Consider the following 23,682-nt stretch of genomic DNA (forward strand, 5'->3'; position numbering starts at 1 on the left):
CCCCCTCTTGTACTTTCACTATTATCGTTATTTGACTTATAACCGAGACAAATTGAATCTTGGACATGGCATATTAAAGGTTTACTTCATGTCACAAATTAATATTTGCTTTATACTATTTTCAAACGATGTTGGTCTATTGTGTATATATGTTATTTATTTAACAAAACTATTATTTGCACTTACACATATAATAATTTCTTTTACAAGACTTAGGCCGACAAACTTATGCCACATTTGTTTCCACTTAATAAATGTCTGAATCAAAATCTTTCAGATCAAATTCTATTAAGTGCATTTATCTTCTTCTTTCTTTTGTATGGTTCCCTGAATCAGTTTTAATTCATAATCCTTAGCTCCAATTATGGTGAATACTATCGTTCAGTCTTGACTAAATCCTTTTGTTGTGAACCTCTCTTGACTGTATTTGATTATACATATTGCTTTTAAGCCTGGCTTGACTTTAAGTGTAACCTGTCAAAGCTAAATATTCACAGAATAGATACTAGCTCTGAAATCTACAATCAAGAAATATTAGCAAAAGGACACATTGCAATCTATTTATATAATAAAGGTTATGTACATTATAATAAATGCAATAGCAGGAAAATCCATTGAAAAAAGAAGGCACAAATTAATCTCATTGAACCACATCAATGAATAATACAACTAATTTACAATGAACTTTAGCTATATGGAAAATTAACTATGCAATTGTTACATTAGTACTAAAAAAACACATCTATATCAGAACATCACCATTTCATGAAATGAGAAAAAACCCTATTTCTGCTAGATCCCCAAAAAAACAAAACATTCTTTAAAAGAAGAAAGAAGGTAAGATACAAGAGAAAATTGTAAACCTCTTATAGTATTTATGTACTATACAATTTTGCTTATGTTCGTCGAGTAATCCTTATGTTCGCTCCCATCAGGGGAATTTGCCTTGAATTTCTATTCTATTACGTAGAAGTAAGCCAACCAGTCTGTCCGTACTTTCAACTACCGGGCATCAAGCATGGTAACTGTAACTTGATTCACAGTGCAAGTTTCTTCGTAAATAGTTTCCGAGTGTTCATCAACTGGTCTTCTCCCCAGGCAAAAACCAGGGTGCTTAGGTTGAGGTAATGTTGCACTTTCACTCCCTAACATCAATACAACGGTTGCCATGTTCGGTCTATCTTCTGCTTGCTCCTGAACACACAATAGCCCGACTTGTATACATCTCATTACTTTGCACGGAGAAAATGATTCTCCAACCGCTGTATCAAGTAGTTCTGAGGCTGTTCCTTCTCTCCATAATCTCCATGCCTGCAGTAAGAGACGGATCCAGGAATTAAATTTATGGGTTCAGCTTTTAAGATTTTCAGCATTAAACACATTGTATTGTTACAATTATAGGCTCAGATTTAATGTTTATTGAGATTTTAGTAGGTTTTTACATATGTATCAATGCTCAGTGTGGAAAGTTATGGATTGAAATGAACCTGTAGCCGGTATACTTACATGGCCAAGAAGGTTTCTTTGGTTGTTTTGATAATAAAATCCCCTGTTCTTCTTCCCTGTTACTATTTCTAACACTAAAACACCGAAGCTGAAGACATCCGATTTAACAGAGAAGAGACCGTCCATCGCATATTCAGGAGACATGTAACCACTGCATTAAAAGAAAATTGGATTTAGAGAAATTTTCAAGTGTTCTATGAATTATTTAAGGAATTATTGTGATGTTGCTTACTAGGTTCCGACTACTCTCTTTGTATTTCCTTCAGTCTCGTCGCCTCCAAAAATTCTTGCCATACCAAAATCTGATATTTTGGGGTTCATTTCCTTGTCAAGAAGAATGTTGCTCGCTTTAAGGTCTCTGTGTATAATCCGAAATCTTGAATCTTGATGAAGATATAAAAGCCCCCGCGCAATTCCACAAATAATGTTGAATCGCCTTTGCCAATCAAGCAACAAGCTTTTCTGCTTATCTGAGATACATATATTAGTTTTAAGTCCAAGAGTATATAAACAAACTCGTAAGAAAGTAAGCGACAAGAGCAGCAACTACGCCTTAGTCCCAAGCAAGTTATGGTCGGCAAACTCATAAGGAAGTATAAAACCAAAAAGGACTTACTGAACAAGATTGAATCCAAGCTTTTATTTTCCATGTATTCATATATCAACATCTTCTCTTCCATCTCAACGCAGCAGCCAAGAAGCCGGACTAGATTTCGATGTTGAAGTCTTGCAATCAATCGTAGCTCGTTCTTAAATTCTTCGACTCCTTGGCCTGAATTCTTTGACAGCCTTTTCACTGCTATTTCTTGACCTTCATCAATTATTCCCTGATCAAAAAGTTCATTTACTTAGTAACTTCACATTTTACCATAAATGGACTAGTTTTTATCCTATATTGCTCGAATCCTCTAAATTAAAAATGTCATGTACCAGCCACCAATGTCAGAGGATCCGACACAGGTATGACGACATTTTTGGAAGATCCGAGCAACACAGGTTTTTTCACATTTCACTGCTTGGGTCCGCTAAAAATGTGACCGCACCCATGTCAGATCCTCCAAATATGATGCGTTTTTGAAGGATCTGATACGTGCGCTGCGACATTTTTGATACGTGTGCAGCGACATTTTTGGAAGATCTGAGCAACATAGGTTTTTCACATCTGGCTAAGCTTTACCTTGTAAACGCAACCAAAACCGCCCTGGCCTAACTTAGTTGCATCAGAAAAATCTTCTGTAGCCACAGCTAAGGCACTGAGATCAAATAATGGTAATTCACATTCGTCCGCGGAAGTTTCACTAGAAATTTCTCTTTTACTTGGAATAATTGCTGTATTCACTAGAAGATCTTGACTTCTTTGATTAGAGCCTGGTTTAAATAGCAAGAAATATGCATCAGACAATAAAACCTTTCACAAAAAACACAATCTCTGGTTAATTATGAAGTAGTTTAATTTCCCTTAATACCTCCTTGTTTTGTCTTCTTTCTTAATATTGGACCTTGTAATTTCCTTCTTTTTGATAATAACCGAATGCTTACTACTCCGATTAGCAAAAGAACAACACCAGCTGTGATTCCAGTAGCCATAGCGATTCGTTTCGTCTTGCCAGAACCATCTCCTGATCCCACACTTCCACTTTGTGCTGAAATTTAAGAATTTCAAAATGAATTGTTTTTATAAAAAAAAAAACTTATACAGGCAACAGCCAGAGGCGGATGTAGAGTTGTAACACCGGGTTCAACTGAACCCAGTACTTCCGACGCGAAACATAAATTTATGCATAAAAATTTACTAAAGTTGTAATAAATAGTAGATTTGAACCCGTAATTTTAAACATACAATGGGTTCATGGCAAAATTCTTCAGGGTTGAACCCACAGAGTTTAAATTTTTCCTCTGCATCATGAAGTTTGACTATACCACTGCAGTTATATGATCAGTTCTACCAAATTCTAAAGCTGAATGGAAACTTTTGAAGGAACAAAAACTGAATACTACTAACAAAACAGGAATTAGCGATGGACAAGTTCTGTAGCTAAACAGAAAAATCCGTCGCTAACCCCATTTAGGGATTGATTATCAAGTTTGTAGCGACGAGATAGCGATTTAGTGACAGATCATCGACAAAGAATATAGCTAATTCCAGGGTTTTTTTGGCGTGTAGTAGTAGTAGAAAAAGATTCAAGCCAGATGGGGGGAAAATGATCCAATACGAATGTCTTCTCATCTAAGTTGCTCGGACACGGGTGCGAGTATCCGACACGGGTGCAGATCTAGAGGTCGGATCTTTCGAGATGTGAATTCTAAGATTCGGGGATACGGATCCTAGTATGGATACGGGTGCAGGGATCCGACTAAAAATAATTCAAAAATATAATATCTCTAAATTTATGAGAAATTTATGGAATATTTACTAATAGATTGTAAAGTGTAGATTTCTCTTTTATTTTCAAGTTGTAAATAAGTCTAGGATTGATTTCCTAGATAAAGTATGCTATTTTTTCAAAATTACCCTAGTTTTGGTTCTGATTTCGAGAATCAAGTTGTATCTCATCTTGAATATTTTCATACGCCGTGGTCAAAATACCCAAAATTGTTTGACTAGATCCGGTGCGCATCCAATACCCATACTCATACTAGTGTCGTGTCGACACGGGTGCGGCACCTAAACTACCATGTCGGAGCAACTTAGCTTCTCATTTCAAATAAAGCTTTATGTTTCCAATTTGCTTGAATAATTTTCAGAAGGGACATATGTAAAACATTCTCTTTAGGAGTGATATTTATGCCAATAGAAAATGTAAAAAACTCTAGTATTAGAGAAACTATTCTTTTCTATACGAGTTTAAATGGAGGGACATGGACAGTGAAGATTTATATATCAGACCTGAACTTAGGCATAATAATTATTGTTGTTGTACTTTCTTGACCACTGGGTGCATATTATGTCTTCTCTATTATTGCAGGTTAATATGTGTGGGAAAAAATCTTTGGCAAAAGCAGTTTTTCGTATTTACATTTATTGAAATCGTAAACCATAATTATGAAAAATAGAAGTAGTCATATAATGTATTTGAAATTAATCGAAGTCAAAATAATCGGCCATATGACTTTTTTTGGAATGTAGAGGGTATAGGTATACAGTCCAACAAATTGCTTTTTATCCATCTTGGGAAGAATCTTTTTCGTGAACCTTACCTAATTTTTAGGACCAAGTTGGCACTATTTTAGGAACTCATATATCCACTAATTTTAGTTTCTCCATCATTGTCAAAGTTGGAAAAAAGAAAAAGATATTGGGTGTGTTTTGTTATGAAAGAAAAATATATTTTGGAAAATATTTTTTTCATTGACTCATCTTTCTCTAATTGGGAGGAAAATGACTTCACTATCAAAATGAGAAAAACATTTTCCAAAACTCTTTCTCAACCTTCCCCATCTTATTTCCCACCCCCAGCCCAACCTCCACTCCCAACCAACCCCACCCATGCCGCGCCCAGCCCCCCAACCTCCACACAGCGGTAGATCTACAACCAAAATTACGGGGGCCGTGAACCCATGGCCCCTTCACAAAACTAAGTATTTTATGTACGTATTTCCTAGAATGGTCCAATATTACGTGTATTGGCACCCATGCTCCATAAAGATTGAATGGTGCACTTGTTCAGTACTTAATTATTTACTCAAAGAAACATGGATCAATTCCGACTCAGCACTTTTTTTTCTCCTTTATTTGGTATGCACCCATGCTCTATAAATCCTAAATCCGCCTCTGTCTCCACACCCCCTACCCCCTCTAACATCGCCACTGCCACTTCAGTCCTTAGACCCCGGTCTACAAACTTCCCCCACTCTTACCCATATCGTCTCATATGATGTTTGCCTAAATTATATATTCATCAAAAATATTTTCTGCTACCTAACCAAACACCGAAAAATAAAAATCACTTATTTTTCATAAAAACATTTTCCTTCAAACCAAACACACCCATAATATCCTCAAGGAAATATAGCAGCAAAAGAACAAAAAAACTAATGTAATTTTCATTATGTCACGCAACTATTCGCGTTGACAGTACAAAATAAAAAAGCTAACGCACGCTTCGATCACTTTATGACGATATTTTAAGCCCCTTTCCCACCATTTACTGAGCTAGCGTTTGGCCATAGATCCCAAATTTGTTTTGAAAAATCTGATATGGGTGAAGTTTGGTTTGAAGATGAAAATGTGTTTGGACATACGTTTTCAAAACATATTTTTCAACTTTATTTTGGAAAAACATGTATATAATTCCCAAGTTTTGGAATTTTGGCCCAAAATCAGCTCAATAGCTGATTTTGGGATTTGAAATTTGAAATTTGAAATTTGGGATTTGGGATTTGGCCAAAATATGGGCAAAATTTATGGCCAAACATGAGTTTTGAAAATAAATCCCAAATTTATTTTGGCTAAACTCATGGCCAAACGGGGCCTAAGAAAAGACAACTTGGGTTCAGTAGATTTTTCTTCGGATTTTTTCCACTTTTAACCCGCACTAGAAACTATTTATATTCGGTAAAAAATATATAAAATTTATATGGATGCATTATTTTCTAACTAAGTAACCTTTTCAATCTAATCAATGGAGAAAAACAAACTCTTAACAGTCGATGACGATATAAGTCACCTTTCTGATTGATTTGGAGATGGGGACCTTAGGGCTTAATTTCAATTAACATTTCATATGTTTAGGTTAAGATTCGTTTCTTTTTCAATGCACAACGCATACTAAATTTTTTAAATAAGAAAAAGGAAACTTAAGTGGAAAAACGTGCCTACCACAAAGATTATGTCTCTCTCTATATATAATTATATAGCAAGAAAATAACTTTGAAAACTTATTGTTTTCAAGTCTTTGTCAGGAGTTAACGAACTCAATCAATAATGTACTAGCTTCTTGGTTTTCCAAATTGTGGTACATAGCAACTAGGCAACTACTTTTCTATTAATTATAACTCTCATTGATAAGATTAAAAGAAAATTAAGTTATATGGGTTAATAAAAGATTATTCCCCATCGTAAATTATCTGTCGTTCTCTTTTATATCTCTTAAGAAAATATTAATTAAAAGAGATTTTTGATTATTTTACCCTTATTTATGTCTTAAAATACAATCTCTCTTCATTGAATATTTAATTTATTTATGTGATATCCCCATCTTCAAGAACCATTACTATTAAGGGATCGGTAAATGAGAGAAAAGCAATTAATTTTGTCTTGAGCTCCTAAAATAATAAATAATTTGAAATGATTTTTTTAGAAATCACAACAGATCATTTGAGATAAAAGAAGTATACCTATTCTCTTCACAGGAATTAAACTCTCTTCAATAGATATGGTTTAAAATTCGACAAGAAGTTAGAGTGGATTAATACACCAAGACCTAATTCGTCTAAAGTTATAATTCTGTTATCCTATCATATATATATATATATATATATATTTTTTTTTTTTGCTTATAATATAAGTCCAACCTAACAAATAAATAAAAATACCATATCTCTACCAACACCCAACCGCTTCAGCAATTGAGTCGACTCAACTCGCTCCTACTGTAGTTCAATCTTAACCGCGAACTATTCCAAAAAATTATGCGCCACAAATTAATGCACATATGAAAAAATATCCAAATATAGCTGATTCCGACTTATTTGGACTAAAATATAATAAATGAAAACATACCTGCGTCAGAAGAAGCAACTCTAACGTAGAGAACTTGGCCACCTTCTGCCGCTGAATACTGCCTCATGTCAACAAGTTCAGTTGTCCAAATGACACAACCAGAACCTGCTCCAGTAATATTCGCGGTGGTGTACGCCGTGCAAGAACAATTGTACCTACACTTTTCTTCACATTCATCCAAATTCATCTTCGTATCGACAAACGAACTTGAACTTTCAGGCAATTTCATGTTCTTTAATGTGTTAAAAACATCAGTTTCGCAGTCTAAATCATGATATCTAACACATCCATCTGATCCATCTCTTAAATCCCATGCCACTTGATTTTTAGGCTTGTATCCAACTAGACATTTGCATACTGGCGAAAGATTCGCGTTACAAATTCCTGAAACTCCACACTCTTCGTAAAAATCACATTGATCTTTTGGTGCATACCAGAACCTGTTCCAAACATTACTAGTCGAAATCCAAGTATACCTCTCTAAAAAGCCATTATGCTTCACTAACAATCTTGAACATATTTTCTTGTCTAGTACCTATCGAAAACATAATAAAGTAAATAAAAACATATTTTCTCTAACAACTTAAACTTTTAGATAAAACAGTCACACAGTTCAATATGGTATCAGAGCAAACAGATGTCCTAAGTTCGAATCTCATCACCAGTCATTACTAAAAAAAGAATTTTCACGTGCTTAACGTACCTGAAATGTGTAGTAAACTTGATCTTTGCTCATTTGAAACTCAAATGCCATAATCTCAGTAGGTTTCATTTCAGGAACACCACTAAATCTAACTCCATTCCAAGGTCCACTCCTATAGAAAATATCATCTCTATTTGTCAAAAAAGCTTCTGGCAATCCATTTATATCAAGTTTAAATGTATAATTTCCAGGAGCTGGATCAAATGGAGATTTCCATGATGTTATATTCCTATTTAACCCACTTTTCAAATCCCATCCAAGTTTCATTCCAGGTAATAAAGTATCCGTAGGATAATCAAAACTCTGCCATAAATAATTCTCTTCATTTTCATCATTTTCATGTCGAACAACAAGGTTTCCAGAATCAAGAAGCTGAGCGATTACTGTGTTTTTCGCCGTAGTCTCAGATTCTTGATTTGCTGACCAAATAGAATTTCCAGCTCCATCAACTAAAACAAGATTTCCATTTTGGCTAATTTTTAAAACATGAGATGATGAATTTGTTACAGGGTTGTTTCTATTACCAACCCAAACAATAGTTGAATCTTGAATTTCATTGTACCATATTCCTATATACCATTTGTCTGAATTTGGACCACCTGGACTAAAGAAACCTAATTTGAACTTTTTTTCTTTTGAAACTAAAGTTTGGTTTATGGTAAGGGGATTTGTAGTAGTAATTGTATCAGTTGGTAATGCAAGAATTGGTAGAAGAATTTGTGAAATTAGAAGTGAGAAGAAGAAATATGTGTAAAAATGGTGTTTTTTGCTGTTAATGTTTCTCATTGTTGACTTCAAGAATTGGCTATTTCTTAGCTTTTGTACTTCTCTATAGATATTTGGACATTTATGGGAAGTTTGGTAGTTTTCATCTTTTTTGATATATTTGTGTAGTAATTGTTTGATAGGAAAAGGGAAAGGGAGATATGGTATTTTTAGATACCCACCATTTCTCGTTCGTCTTCCCACTCACAAAGCCTCCGAGTTTTGATTCTTTATGGGTTTTATATTGTCTTTTCCTTCAAAATTCACTTTTAGTTCCCCTTTGGCCATACAAAAAGCTTTTTTTTTTTTTTTTTTTTTTTTTTTTTTTTACTTTTTATTTTTCGAAATTAGTATTTGGCAATGAATTTTTTTATTTTCACTTGAAGATGAATTTCGGAATTTTTTGAAAACTTAAAAAACACCAAAAAACTAGTTTTCAAAATTTTCATTTCAGATCACTCACAAAAATTCAAAAACAGCCCAAAATTATATTCATGTCCAAACACAACTCTAATTTTTAAATACCATTTTCACTTGATTTTTTTGTTGTTGAGATTTTACAATTCTTATGTCCAAAAGCCCACTTAGTATTGTTTCCGTCCAACAAAAAAGATGTATTATCTCATTTTATTTGATGTGACACTTTTTTTTTATGTAAATCATTAAAAAGTATTAAGCTTTTAGTAGCCACTAGTGCTTGCATTAAGGTAAGTGGCCTACATTCGTAGGGGTGTGATCCTTTTCTGAACTCTGCGTGAATACGGGATACTTTGTGTACCGAATTGTCCTTTATATTTAAATATAATTTAAGTTTAAAATTCTTGTTTTATCTTTTATGGCATACTTTTATAATAAAAAATAATCTCATTGCAAGACCATAAGTTTCAATAGTGATTTATTCTTCTTAAACATCACGCCACATCAAACTACATTGCATCAATTGAGATAGATGAAGTATTATTCACTACTTCCTCCTCCGATTCTTTTTATCATTCACTTTATCCAATAAATTTGGTCCAAGTTATTACTTTACTTTAGAATCAACTTTGTACTCCTCTTAAAAAATAATAAATAAAATATATATTTTACCATAGCACCCATAAAAATGATAGCATTTAAAAAAACTGATTTTTTTTTTTGGAAAATCATTAGTTAATGAGAATGGTTAAACAAGAAAAAAAAATTCTCTTGATTTACTAAAATAGACAAGTAAAAGAAAGTACTTTTTTGTATAGTAAAAGAAAATTTGCACGGGGTGTCCCCTATGGGTTTGATATTTAATATTTGTCCCTGTTAAATCTTTTTTTTTTTCCCAGCTTTTGTTTAATCTAACTGTCAGAATAAATATTTGATGGATATTAAAAGTGTTCACTTTTAGCAAACTTAAAGGACCAAAATTACCCTTAGGAATGTATTTAAGGGACCTCTATAAACCTACTCAAACATCAAGGACATTTTTGTCATTTCAGCATTGACGATTAATTGAGAGTTTATACTTACCAAGATTGTATTTTTCCAATTTATATTTTCTCTAGAACCAATCTAAGGTAATAGGGTCAACCTAGTAATCTCGAGTTGAAGGGAGGGGTTTATATAATTATAAGACCCCACTTTTCAAAGTCAAATTGGCTCATAACGATTTATAGTGGGGTTAGGTTAAGTTTGATCAAGTCAGTAAAGAAGAGTTGATATTGAACAAGACTAAAATACAGTTTTCACGAATTTGCAAGTTGCTACTTTAGGACTTTTGTCTGGCATTGCGAAAACATTTTAGTTCCCATAAGTAAAAGTGTAAAAAAAATTTTTTCTCACTCGGTATCCGGTACTTGCATTAGAATCCGGCTAAATTCAAATTCGTGCTGGAAAGTCCCACATTGGGAAGAGGGGCTGTTAAACAATCTCTAACAAAGGCGACTTCATATACTCCCTCCGGTTCACAATAAGTGTCTAATTTACTTTTAGCACGCCCATTAAGAAAATACTAAATCCTATACAAAAATACCTAGTATGACTAAACTACCCCTAATTAAACATTTAATGTGAGGAGTAAGAAAACTTTTTAGAGACATGTACATAGGGGCTATTTTGTAAAAACAAATTGAATTTTTTCTTGATTACATAACTGGACACTTATTTTGAACCAAAATGAAAAAATAAATTGGACACTTATTATGAACCGGAGGGAGTATACTAATAGCTCAAACCCGAAACCTCACCTTTATTTGATTCAGTAAATACCATGTGCAGGTAAATTTTATACTTTCTTTAACACTGGATGGCCACGTTAATTTTATCTTCATTCCTTTTGTTTCGAGAATTTCTTTTATTTCTTTAAATTTTATTATTATTATTATTATTATTACTGTTTGGCTCAAAAGTTAACAATATACTTTGTAAGCTAAAAAACAATCAAAAATAGGAAAAGGGTAAATCGTAATCAAATATAATAATCCTAGAGATGCAAAGATGATAATATTGTTGTAGATCTAGTATTGCAAAGAGACAGTGTGAACTCAATAAGATACGTTCGTTTGAAGTAGAGATAGAGAGAGAAAGCCAGAAAAATGAGAGAGTTGTATTAGACCCTCTTTTACAATGTGAAGGTCTCCTTTATATAATAGGAGACCTTCCTCGAAAGAATCAAAAAGTTACAAAGATAGGTCACGTCTCCCTAGTGAAGACACTGAGTCCTAAACGATGTCGCTTTTGCCCCCACGGCCGAGTCGTACCTGCTACGTTGGTAGGCGTACACTCATTGGGCGTACCCACTGGCGTAGAGATGCTGAGGGTCAAATTTGACCCTATACAGTTAGTCCCTTCGCTCGTTGGAGACGCATTCGGTGGGCGTCTTCGATGGGCGGAACGTGAACCTCGGCTTAGGAGAATTTGACCTCGACCCGGGGCGGCAATACGAATGAAGTGAAATATATGACGTTGTTGAGCCACTGACGCGCGGCTTCCTTTTTGGAATGACGTCATCGCCTGTATGCATCATTATTATATTTGCCCCCGAGGCGGTTCAGAGGATAATGTGACATTTTGGTTTCTGGCGCACGTTTTGAATCATGACTCTTCGATTCCTGTGCAACTTATCCCTATAAGTATGAGAGAGGTTCGATTTGATTCCACTTTCAATCCTTCGGAAAGCATTTTCTGATATACCCCTTTGTCTTTCTTTACTGTAACCGTTATTTTGTGAGGGACTCTCCCACTTCTGTTGAAACCACACTTCCTATCGTCAGTGCTTCGTTTCTTAAGTAGTATAATCATGACAAAACGCGGACAGAGTAGTAAAAAGTCCAAAGATAATGCCCCGTCTAGGGTTCCGCCATCTTCCGGTGGTGAAGGGGAAAAGGCGGAGAAGGCCCTTGTTCCTCTCAGCGTAGACAACGTCCTTCCGAAGGAGACGCATGTTCGCAGGGATTTTCCAACTAAAAGCCCTGACCTTCCCTGGGAGCACAGTGTTGTATTACAATCTCATTAGATGATCTTCGAGAGACGCACCATATTCCGGACCACGTGGAAATGGTTCCGGCCGGGACGGACTATGCCAATGTCCACCGGCCTGGATATTGCACATTCTATGAGTACCCGTTCTTGATCGGTTACAATCTTCCAATCTACCCTCTGATGGAGGAGCTTTGCCGTTTTTATAATGTGTGTCCGGCCCAGCTCACTCCTTATACCTTGAAGGTGTGCCGTATTATGACCACTTATACGGCCAGGGCTGAATGCAGCGTCTCGGTCAACCACCTCTTACAGTTATTCAGCTCTGGTTACCTGAGGGGTACCATGCTGCAGTTAAAAGGTCGGGGCACAAGGGGCTTAGTTGTTAAAGCCGATGATAAGCCCAACCGCCGCTTTTGGCGTAAGTATTTCTACATCAGGATGGAGCACCTGGTGTCGAATCCCGAAGGGTTCCCGGAAAGATGGAATCCAGAACGTAAGTATTTCTATTCGTAGAATTCAGGGCTGCTTGCGCTTTTGACCATATGGCCATTATGATTTCTTTGCTTTTCTTCCTTTTTTATTCGCAGAGAGGGCTTCTCCACCCCAGCTCATTGATGACATTAAATCGTGGGTGGAAAGAATAATACCTTATGCAGAGGAATGCCGTACCTGGGCTGCATTTCTTCAACAGTACGGCCCGTCAGGTAATTCTTTGGCTACGATTTGGGAATTCCCTACGTTCTCATTTCCCGACTTATTCGTGTTGGCAGGTCGGAGCGCTCCTAAGAAGGAGAAAAAGAACGTCGTCACCTTACCTGGGGCGGGAACTGATTCTGAAGACGGGTATATACCCTGTGGTACGCCCAGTAAGGGCGCTGCGGGGATTCCTCAACCGCTGCCCGTGGCGGCGTCCATGAGGGGAGCGACTCCTTCAATGCCATCCCCACGGGCTGTGGAGGAGAATTCTGAGAGCGAGGAGCCGCCAGAAAGGAAAAGACGTCGGTTGATAACCGGCAAGGGGATAGCCTCAGAAGACGAGGGGGCGAGCGAGCCCCATCGGGAGTCAAGGCCAGTTTTTATGGCGGATGCCATCCATTCCGGGAGGTCGGCTCCCCAAGGGGGGGCGGTTCTCGATGCCAGCCCACCACGCATTCCGGAGAGTGGCTCGTCGGCTGCCGTTGGAGAAGCAGGTGATGATGCCGAGAGGGTGGGCCCTAAGGCCACCTAGGCGAATGCAGATGCGTTAATGCGGGGTCCGGCCCGTGTGGAGATGACGGCAGGTAGATCTAACCGCCGAATTCTGATCCCAGGAGGGTATAACCTGTTGCAACACAGCGAGCAGGCCGCAATGGATATGACCCTGCTATGTGCGGCCACTGAGCGTGAAACGTTACAAGGGGTTAGCGACGGGGAACTATCCCGGAGGGTTGCCGGCGCGGCCTTGCAGGTATTTTTCGATTTTCTTCATGTACCGTAAAGTAAACTTTGATGCATACTGACTTGCCTTTCCTCCTTTTCCTCTCTTTTTTTTAGACTCTCATATTGGAGATAGAGAGGGGGCGGCGAGCGCAAAGGAAGGCAGCCACCTTTAACAAGGTGGTGAAGAAATATCGGCGGTGCCGTGTCAAGCATCTGGCACTGGCGGACCTACTCAAACAGGACCCGAAATTTCGGGTTTTCCGTGAGGGTTTGGAGCAGTCGGAGGCCCAGCTGAAACGGAGGGTGGCCGAGTTGGAGCAGATCGACGAGCAGCTGATGACCGCCCTAGCTCGGAACATTGAGTTGGAGACTCTTCTCCAGTCTAAGGAAGAAGAGTTGGAGGTTGGCCGTGGGGTAGCGGCGGAAGCTACTGATTTGCGGATCAAGGTTGCCGCTATGACCGCCGAACTCGATGCCAAGGCGGCTGAGAATGAAGTTCTCAAGCGGAGTGCTGCACCAAGGCCTGATGAGGATGCGCATCGTGAGGCGCATGACATGTGGGTGTACGCCGAGGCCAGATTGGTCGTATTCGAGGAGTTCTTAGCTGCGGGTCGAGCTACTGAGGCGGAGGTTCAAGAGCAACGGCGCATAGTCCGTGTCGCCCGTGAAACTTGTGGGTATAGTTCTGATTCCCCAGACCGGGCGGGCTATAACTCCGAAGACGTCAACCGTCTAGAATCCGGCTCTTGGATCTCTGCGGCCTATCAGGCCGAGGACGGCAATGGACGAGATGGCAATCCGACGGGAGGCGGTAAACCGAATGGCGAAGCCCCTTAGGACTTGTATTCATTTTGTTTTGCTGTATTTTGAGACGTAAATAAGTCCTTTTGTACATGTATTTTTGGATGATAATGGAAGTTATACTTTTGCTGTTATTCTTTTCTTTCTGTACCTTTTATTTTTGGCCTTTAATATTGTTGATGGCCTTAGCCATGTGCGTAACTTCGACTGTCGTTGGGTCGTTTTACCCACCGCAGTCGAATCTAGGTCGACCGTTGGCGGCGATGGCCTTAGCCATAATATAATTGATGGCCTTAGCCATGTGGGCGACTTCGACTGTCGTCGAGTCGTTTACTTACCGTAGTCGAATCTAGGTCGACCGTTGGCGGTGATGGCCTTAGCCATAATATAATTGATGGCCTTATCCATGTGGGCGACTTCGACTGTCGTCGAGTCGTTTACTCATCGTAGTCGAATCTAGGTCGACCGTTGGCGGCGATGGCCTTAGCCATAATATAATTGATGGCCTTAGCCATGTAGGCGACTTCGACTGTCGTCGAATCGTTTACTCACCGTAGTCGAATCTAGGTCGACCGTTGGCGGTGATGGCCTTAGCCATAATATAGTTGATGGCCTTAGCCTTTCACACATTGGAGGTGGCCGTAGCCTTTCACACATTGGGGATGGCCGTAGCCTTTCATACATTGGAGATGGCCGTAGCCTTTCATACATTGGAGATGGCCGTAGCCTTTCATACATTGGAGATGGCCGTAGCCTTTCATACATTGGAGATCAAGCTAGTCCAGTCCCTTTATCATGTCGGCCTGGAGGTCGTATGGAGAGGTTGATATGATAAACTTGTTTCGCAAGTATCTCCAAGTGTCCCCTCTGCCGCCTCGTTAAAAACCTCCCCGAGAAAACCCAATTGGGACAAAACTCGGGTAAGGGAAAAAGAGTACGACTCGGGAGACGCCTTTCAGAAGTGGAAATACTTGAGGTGAGTAACGTTCCAGTTGTTTTGGAGTGTTTTCCCTTCCATTGTTTCCAACTGGAATGCGCCTTTGCCGGCTACTGCTGTGATTTTGTAGGGTCTTTCCCAGTTGGTGCCCAGTTTCCCTTCACTTGGGTCTTTGGATGCCAATGTCTTGGCTTTAAGGACATAGTCTCCCACCTTGAGTGGTCTTATTTTGGCCCTCTTGTTGTAGTACCTTTCGACTTGTTGCTTTTGGGCCACCATTCTGATATGGGCCATTTCTCTCCTTTCCTCAGCTTTGTCGAGGTCTTGGAGCCTGTTTGTGTCGTTTTCTGTTCCACTGGTGTGTGAATATCTTAGGCTTGGTTCGCCGACCTCGACGGGTATGACCGCATCGGTTCCGTAGACCAGCGAGTACGGTGTTTCCCCCGTGCTGGATTTGGGTGTGGTCCTGTGTGCCCACAACACTTCGGGTAGCAGCTCGGGCCATAGCCCTTTGGCGTCCTCGAGTTTCTTCTTTAGTATGTTTAATATTGTTTTGTTGGAGGATTCCGCTTGGCCGTTGGCGGCAGGGTGATATGGCGTGGAGAGTATCCTCTTGATGCGCCATTTCTCGAAGAATTCGGTTGTTTTTTGGCCGATGAACTGTCGTTCGTTGTCACAACTGATTTCTTTGGGGATGCCGAAGCGGCATATAATATTTTTCCATATGAAGTCGATCACTTCCTGTTCGCGTATTTGGGCGTACGCACCTGCTTCCACCCACTTGGAAAAATAGTCAGTTAAAACTAATAGAAATCGTACCTTTCCTCGTCCCGCTGGTAGGGGACCGACTATGTCCATTCCCCATTTGATGAAGGGCCATGGGGAAGTGACCGAGTGAAGTGGTTCTCCTGGTTGGTGTATCATGGGGGCATACTTTTGGCATTGTTCGCATCGGCGAACATATTCCGCTGCGTCTTTCTTCATAGTGGGCCAATAATAGCCGGCTCGTATTATGCAGCGCACGAGGGCGCGGTTGCCCGTATGGGCACCGCAATGACCTTCATGTACCTCTTCGAGCACTGGTCGCGTTTGTTGCGGCCCTAGACACTTGGCCAGGGGTCCGCCAAACGTCCTTTTGTAGAGCTCGTGGTTTATCAGGCAATACCGGGCGGCCTGTACGCGGAGCTTCTTGGCTTCTTTTTTGTCGAGTGGGAGTGTTCCATCCTGCAGATAGGATACAAATTGGTTGCGCCAGTCCCAAGTCAAATTTAAAGAGAGTACCCCAGTGTGATCAATGGCTGAATGGAGGAGGGTGACCACGCTTTCTTTGTTGAAGTTTTTAGTGGCTGCGGCCAATTTTGCTAGGCCGTCTGCTTCAACGTTCTGTGCTCTCGGAACTTGTTCGAAGCGGCACTCGTCGAACTCGGTCATTAACTTGTGGATTTCTGACTGGTATTTTTGTAACCTCTGCTCCTTGATTTGGTAAGTCCCGGTGACCTGGTTCACCACGAGTTGAGAGTCGCAATGGAGAACGAGTCGTCGAGCTCCATACTTGATGGCTAGTTTCAAACCTGCAATAACAGCCTCGTACTCGGCTTCGTTGTTAGTCATCTCGGGGCATCGTATGGACTGGCGAATTGTTTCGCCCGTGGGGACCTCGAGAATGAGTCCTAGCCCGATCCCGAGGCATGCGGCGCCAATCAATTTGTTGTGTAAAGAGTCCTAGTGCGCATGGAGGGGGCACGGCATGCCTCCAATTCCGCCTCTGGTAGTTATCTCTGCGTGAAGTCGGCTATGAAGTCGGCAAGTCTTGCGACTTGATGGCGTTTTCTGGATGATATGAGATATCGTGCTCACTGAGCTCTATGGACCCATTCGGGCGAGTCTGCCTGATAACTCAGGCTTGCTGTAGGATACTTCTCAAGGGGAAGGTCGTCACTACCTTATGTGGGTGGCATTGGAAATAGCGTCAGAGCTTTCCGTGAAGCTACGACCAATGCCAAAGCCAATTTTTCAAGGTGTGGATACCGTTTTCGGCGTCCACTAAGGTTTGCTAATATAGTAAATAGGAGATTTGTGTACCTTCATTTTTCACGAACTAGGACTGCGCTACGACGACCTCGGATACGGCCAAATATACCAGCAGTTGGCCTGCGCTGGATTTGCTTTGGCTAGCAGTGGCGGTGAAGATAGGTACGCTTTCAATTTCCTTAGGGCCTCGATGCATTCCTCATTCCACGTAACCCTTGTCCTTTCTCAGCACATTGAAAAACTTATGCATCTGTCGGAGGACCGTGAGATGAACCTAGACAAGGCGGCTATTCGACCCCCGTCACTTTTGCACTGCTTTTGCTGTTCAGTATCTCGGGTATTGCGTCTATCGCCTTTGATCTGATCTGGATTGACTTCGATACCTCGTTGCGATACGAGAAACCCTAAGAATTTTCTGATGCCACGCTCGAAGGCGCATTTCTCGGGTTCAGTTTCATCACGTATCTTCTCAATATCTCGAAGGTTTCTTTCAGCATGGTCGATGTGGTCTTCTTTTTCTTGTCGACTTTACCAGCATGTCGTCGATATAGACTTCCATAGTCTTACGAGCTGCTCTTTGAACATTCTAGTTACTAGTCTCTGGTACGTAGCCCCTGCATTTTGAGCCCGAAGGGCATATCTTGTAGCAGTAAGGTCCCTGTGTGGGTGATGAAAGTTGTCTTCTCTTGGTCCTCCTCGGCCATCATGAATTTGATTGTAGCCGGAGTAGGCTCTAGGAAGCTCAGTAGTTCATGTCCTGAAGTGCGTCGATCAGTTGGTCGATGTGGTGTAGTGGGAATGATCTTTGGGCATGCCTTGTTCAGATCAGTGAAATCCACACACATTCTCCACTTCCATTTTTCTTTTTACCATGCAAAATTGGCGACCCCTCGGGGTACTTTGATTCTCTAATGGAGCCGTTGGCCAGGTAGCTCGTCTACTTCCTTACTGACGCTTCATTGATAGCGGCGTTGAATTTCTCTCATCTGTCGCACGGGCGGATTAGTGGACGACATTCAGCTTGTGTGGTGGCGATGTCTCGCGGGATTCCGGCATATCTGAATGGAAAAGGCGAAACAAATCTGCATGGTAGTTAAGAATTCACAATACTTACTTGGGTTGGTGAGACCTTGCCGATATAGGCTTTCTTTGTAAGATTGGTTTTAGTCCAATTGGACTGGTCGAGATCTTCGACGTTGCTTTATAGGCACTTCCACGACGTCGGGGTCTTTGATGCGTCCGTTGTTCGGGTTGACCTTAGTCCCCGACACGGCTAATTGCTATGCCTCCTTGCTCGCCCCCTTTAGCTGTTGGGTGTGGGCGCAGCCTTGGGCTATTTTGTAGCATTCTTGTGCGGTGCGTGACTCGCCTCGAATACTGAATACTCCCCATGGGGGTAGGAAATTCGATCACTTGGTAGAGGCTTGAAGGACCGCTCGCATGGCGTGTATCACGGGCGTCCTATGATGACGTGTACGCCGTTTCTTGGTTCATCACTGGAAAGTTGTTTCCAGCGTGACTCCTCCCGCCTAGGACGGGTAGTGCTATTTCTCCGGACGTCCGTTCCACTGCAATTGTTAAAACCGTTAGTGTTATGCAGCGCGGTATTACCCTATCCTCGAGTCCCATTTGTACGAGGACCCTTGGGGTGGATAATACAGGCGCCACTTTCCGTCATCGATCATGACTCTTTTAACATCCGTATCAGCGATATGTAAAGTTGATAACTAAAGCATCATAATGAGGGAAAGACAAACCGTCGGCATCAGACTTATCGAAGGTGATACTATCTTCGAAGTCGTCATACCGCTCATGGGCGATGGTCCGCTTTAATATGTGTGTGGTGGCGAGCTTGACGTGATTGATCACTGACTCGTCGCCGCCTCCGACGATCATGTTTATCGTGCGCTCTGGGGAAGGTGGCTTCGGCGGCCCGTGGGGTTGTTCCCGTCCGCGTGCAAAGTTGATTTTCCCTTTGTCACTGAGTAACTCCCTCAGGTATCCCTGGTTCAGCATCCTGACCACCTCTTGCCGTAGGCCTATGCAGTCTTCGGTTTTGTGTCCTCATTCCTGATGGAACTCACATAGGGCGTTTGATTTCCTTGTGGCAGGGTCTGATTTCATCTTCTGCGGCCAATGCACCTTGGTGCCCAGCTTCTCCAGTGCGTACACTATTTCTGAAGGAGATACACAAAAGTTATGGGCGGTTAATAAAGGGGGCGTACCTCTTTCGTTTCGGAGTGGGGCGACGTGTCGCTGTAGCGCGTCTGTATGCTTTGGTGGCGGATGGGAGGATCTGGTGTATGGCTGATGTCGATCTTTGTTGAAGCGGGAGAGTTGTTCTCGTCGTCCTTTGTTCCGTCGATCTCTCCTCGTTTCCGAGTGTATCGCTGTTAGCCGTTGGGTCGGCCCATTAAGATCGTCCTCGTCCGCTCGTACCTCGGCGCAATAGGCGTTGTGGATTTCCTCCCATGTGGTAGGGGGATATTTCATGAGGCGGCTCAGCAGCTTCTTGGTTGCCCTCGAACTATCTCTGCTTAGCCCGTTTTGGAAAGCGGCGACTGCTATACCTTCCGATACTTTTGGTAGACTCATCCTTACCCTGTTAAACCTTGCCAGGAAGTCCCTGAGTCCCTCTCCTATGTTTTGCCTGACGGCGAAGATGTCGTTGACCCTGGCCTCCGCTTTCTTCGCGCCTGCATAGGCTGTGACGAACTTATCCGCCATTTCTTCGAACGTTGATATTGCCTTAGCCGGTAGCTGAGAGTACCATGTTAAGGCCCCTCCTGTCAACGTCTCGCCAAACTTTTTCAGCAGTACCGACGGTACCTGTTCTTTCGATAGGTCGTTGCCCTTCAGAGCGGTGACGTAGTGGATCAGATGATCCTCGGGATCTGTGGTTCCGTCATATACCCTCAAGTAGGGTGGCATCTTGAAGGTTTTTGGGGTGGAGTGAGGGGCAGCTTCTTCAGTATATGGTTGTTCAACGAACCTTCCCACGTCGCGTTTTGGTAGCAACTTGGGAGCACCGGGGATCTTGTCGACCCTCTCCTGATGTTCCTTCATCTGACCACGGAGCCCCTTGTTTTCATTTTCCATTTCTTCCATCTTCTTTGGGATGGCTGTTAGCGTGCCATCGTTGGTCTGTGTCTCGATGGGTTTGTTATTCGCTAGTGTAACTTCTGGTTCACCCACGGCAGCAGTGTTACCTACCGTTGGTGTACATCCGATGTTATTTTGTGGTGACCTCTCAACCAAGCCACTTAGAGCACTTGTTAGCCATCTTTCCAGTAGCTCTTTGACCGCTGAGGGTGCTTCCGTAACCGCAGATGTGGAAGCTCCTTTTTCGTGCAAGATCGTCAGACCTTCGGATGGGGAAGGTGAGATCTCTGCACCCGGTGTGATGCTAGGGGTTGCATTCAAGAAGCCATCGTCACTGGCCTCGTTGAGAGGGCCAAGGAGATTGGTAGTGACACCCAATATAGCTTTCGATCTTGTGTTATTTTCGGCCATTTTCTGTTTTGGTGGTGTAGAGAATGGTAGTTGGTTGATCTCTAGGTGGATACTATGGTTTTGATTCTCGAAATCCCCACAGACGGCGCCAAATTATTTGGCTCAAAAGTTAACAATATACTTTGTAAGCTAAAAAACAATCAAAAATAGGAAAAGGGTAAATCGTAATCAAATATAATAATCCTAGAGATGCAAAGATGATAATATTGTTGTAGATCTAGTATTGCAAAGAGACAGTGTGAACTCAATAAGATACGTTCGTTTGAAGTAGAGATAGAGAGAGAAAGCCAGAAAAATGAGAGAGTTGTATTAGATCAGATGCCCCCTTTTACAATGTGAAGGTCTCCTTTATATAATAGGAGACCTTCCTCGAAAGAATCAAAAAGTTACAAAGATAGGTCACGTCTCCCTAGTGAAGACACTGATTCCTAAACGATGTCGCTTTTGCCCCCACGGACGAGTCGTACCCGCTACGTTGGTAGGCGTACACTTATTGGGCGTACCCACTGACGTAGAGATGCTGAGGGTCAAATTTGACCCTATACAATTATTATTATGTTAGTAAAGAACGATACTCAACCGAAAAAGGTCCCTAACAACCAAACATCTTTTCCAATTGAAAGTATTGCTTTATCACACTATTCTCATGAATTTTACAGTTAGTAGGGATGAATTCATGAAACTATCTATAGCGTCGGTATTTCGTTGATAAGAGGTTAAAATTTAAATTGTATTGTTGCGAGTTCAAATTTTAGTGACATTGTTCCACTACTAAGTTGATCAGCCTTTTCGATTAATTTGTTAAATATGTGGAAATATTTTTTTGAAGAAAAACATGAAAGCAATGACGTGTAGGGGATGAAAGCATGCAAATAAAGAAAAACCAAAATCCTTATAATAATTTACGAATAAAACAATGGAAATTCAAAAGTCAACGAGGGCAAGTTATAGTAAAATCTATCGTCAATCATATTTAGTGATAGATTAGCGATATATTATAAAAAATTATATTAGCTATAACCAATTTAGTGACAAATTTATAATGACGTTAACAGCTAACTTCAATTTTTTTTGGCAGCGACCATCATAATCCTTGTTGGTTTTCCCTTACGTTGATATTACTTGAGAACTAGAAACCCCTCCACCCCCTCAACCCCCACCCCACCCCCAGCTTGTCACCACTCACCGCCATTTGTACACAAAAGTGGTTTGGTCTCTATGATGGGAATTCACCGGACAAAGTCTAAGAGAATGCGGGTCATGATCCGAATCATATTATTTCTTTATTTAATAAGCATACAATCTAAGAAAAGAGTAAATTTTGGATAATTTCATCCATGTACTTTCTCCGTTTTATTTTTACGTGAAGGTAATTTATTGAGAACGAAATTTAAGAATGAAATAAAACTTTTAATTAAAAAACACGACATAGACATTTCTATTGAAATAAAATCATGTCAGTAGTTAGTGTAAGAAAAGGTTAAAATTCACTTATTTCTAATTATAAAATTATTTATTTTTGATATAAATTAAAAAAAAATTATATCACATAAAATGCAATAAAGGAAATAATTAACTTTGAACATTATAATATATAAGAGTCTTTACTGTTTAGTTCGAGTTATGCAGTTACTGATTAACGTATATCAGTGTGATTGATTCAAAGAAAATAATCAGGTAATCGCGTTAGGGGACATGTTAAAAAACCTAAAATAATACTACAAAATGTTTCTTCAGGCAATTTAAAATTTATTACCGTAAAAAATGATCTCTTTTATGTTGGTTTTTTTTTTTTTTTGTAATTAAATTTCTTTTGTATTATTCACCAAAGAAAGACGGTACAAAACCATAGCCATGCTAACTCAGCTGGCTATCTCAAAACTAAAAGACAAAACAAGCTATTTACAAACAAACTATTCAATCTACTTTGTTCCTAGCCAAAACTGTTGTATGTAACTACTAGCTCGAGTAGCTACTCTAGCATTGCATATGTGTGCTATCTCACGCACCAGGACATCATCTCCTCGATACCTTTGCTCAAATATACGTGTGTTTCTTTAATTTCTATCTATATTGCATGCGAAATCTCAACATAGATCATTTTGAAGATGCTAGCCTTCTTGAACTTCCCTTTTCCTTGTTTGATGTTCCACTAAAGATGTTGATCCCAGCAAGTGGCAGACATATGTGCTCTTTGGACCCAAGACAGTACTTTCTTCCAAAGTTCTATAGTGTATGGGCATGTACAAAGAGGTGTTCCCTTGATTCATCCTGATCTTGACACATAACACATTAAGAGGTAACAACAATACCCCAGCTGGCTAGCACGCCTATCTTTAGTTGGCAATCTACCATGGAGCAACAACCACATAGTGAAGACTGCCTTTGGCCTAGTAGTATTCTGGAAATTCAGACATTTCCAGCTTACTCTTGGTAACTCACCTAGGAGCTGCATCTATATTTGTCTAATGATACTTTTCCTGTTGTCATGTATATTTTGTGTCTGCAGCAGAGTTGCTCTGGACCTAATTATTTGTCTCACCATCCAACTGGCTTGCTGAGGTGTAGGTATCTGTTGGAGCTGCTGGTGTTTGATATAATATGCATTGATCCACCTTATCATAGCTTGTCCTGTTTATGTGCTAAGTCCCAGCAAGATTTGGCAATAGCTGCTTTGTTCCACAGAGGAAGGTTGATGAGATTAAGTCCACCAGCTGACTTGGGAGTACGGATCTTTTCCCATGCTACTAAGGACTTCTTGGTTATTGTATTAGTTCTAGACCAGATGTAACTTCTACAAAATACCTCTATCGTTTTCAGTACCTTAGCAGGTAA

General features: G+C 40.6%; 1 protein-coding gene across 1 annotated transcript; it reads right to left on the reverse strand.

Moving 5' to 3' along the window:
- Positions 1-610: 610 nt before the first annotated feature.
- On the reverse strand, positions 611-8,896 carry LOC109215204 (receptor-like serine/threonine-protein kinase SD1-8). Its single transcript, XM_019379222.1, has 8 exons — positions 7,932-8,896; positions 7,229-7,763; positions 2,973-3,149; positions 2,684-2,874; positions 2,123-2,333; positions 1,739-1,976; positions 1,507-1,657; positions 611-1,311 (listed from the first exon to the last, which is right to left on the reverse strand). The coding sequence occupies exons 1-8, from the start codon at positions 8,715-8,717 to the stop codon at positions 1,003-1,005; spliced, it is 2,598 nt and encodes an 865-aa protein (XP_019234767.1). The 5' UTR covers positions 8,718-8,896; the 3' UTR covers positions 611-1,002.
- Positions 8,897-23,682: the final 14,786 nt, after the last annotated feature.

The sequence above is a fragment of the Nicotiana attenuata genome, unplaced genomic scaffold, assembly GCF_001879085.1.
Source record: "Nicotiana attenuata strain UT unplaced genomic scaffold, NIATTr2, whole genome shotgun sequence".
Classification (NCBI taxonomy): Eukaryota; Viridiplantae; Streptophyta; class Magnoliopsida; order Solanales; family Solanaceae; genus Nicotiana; species Nicotiana attenuata.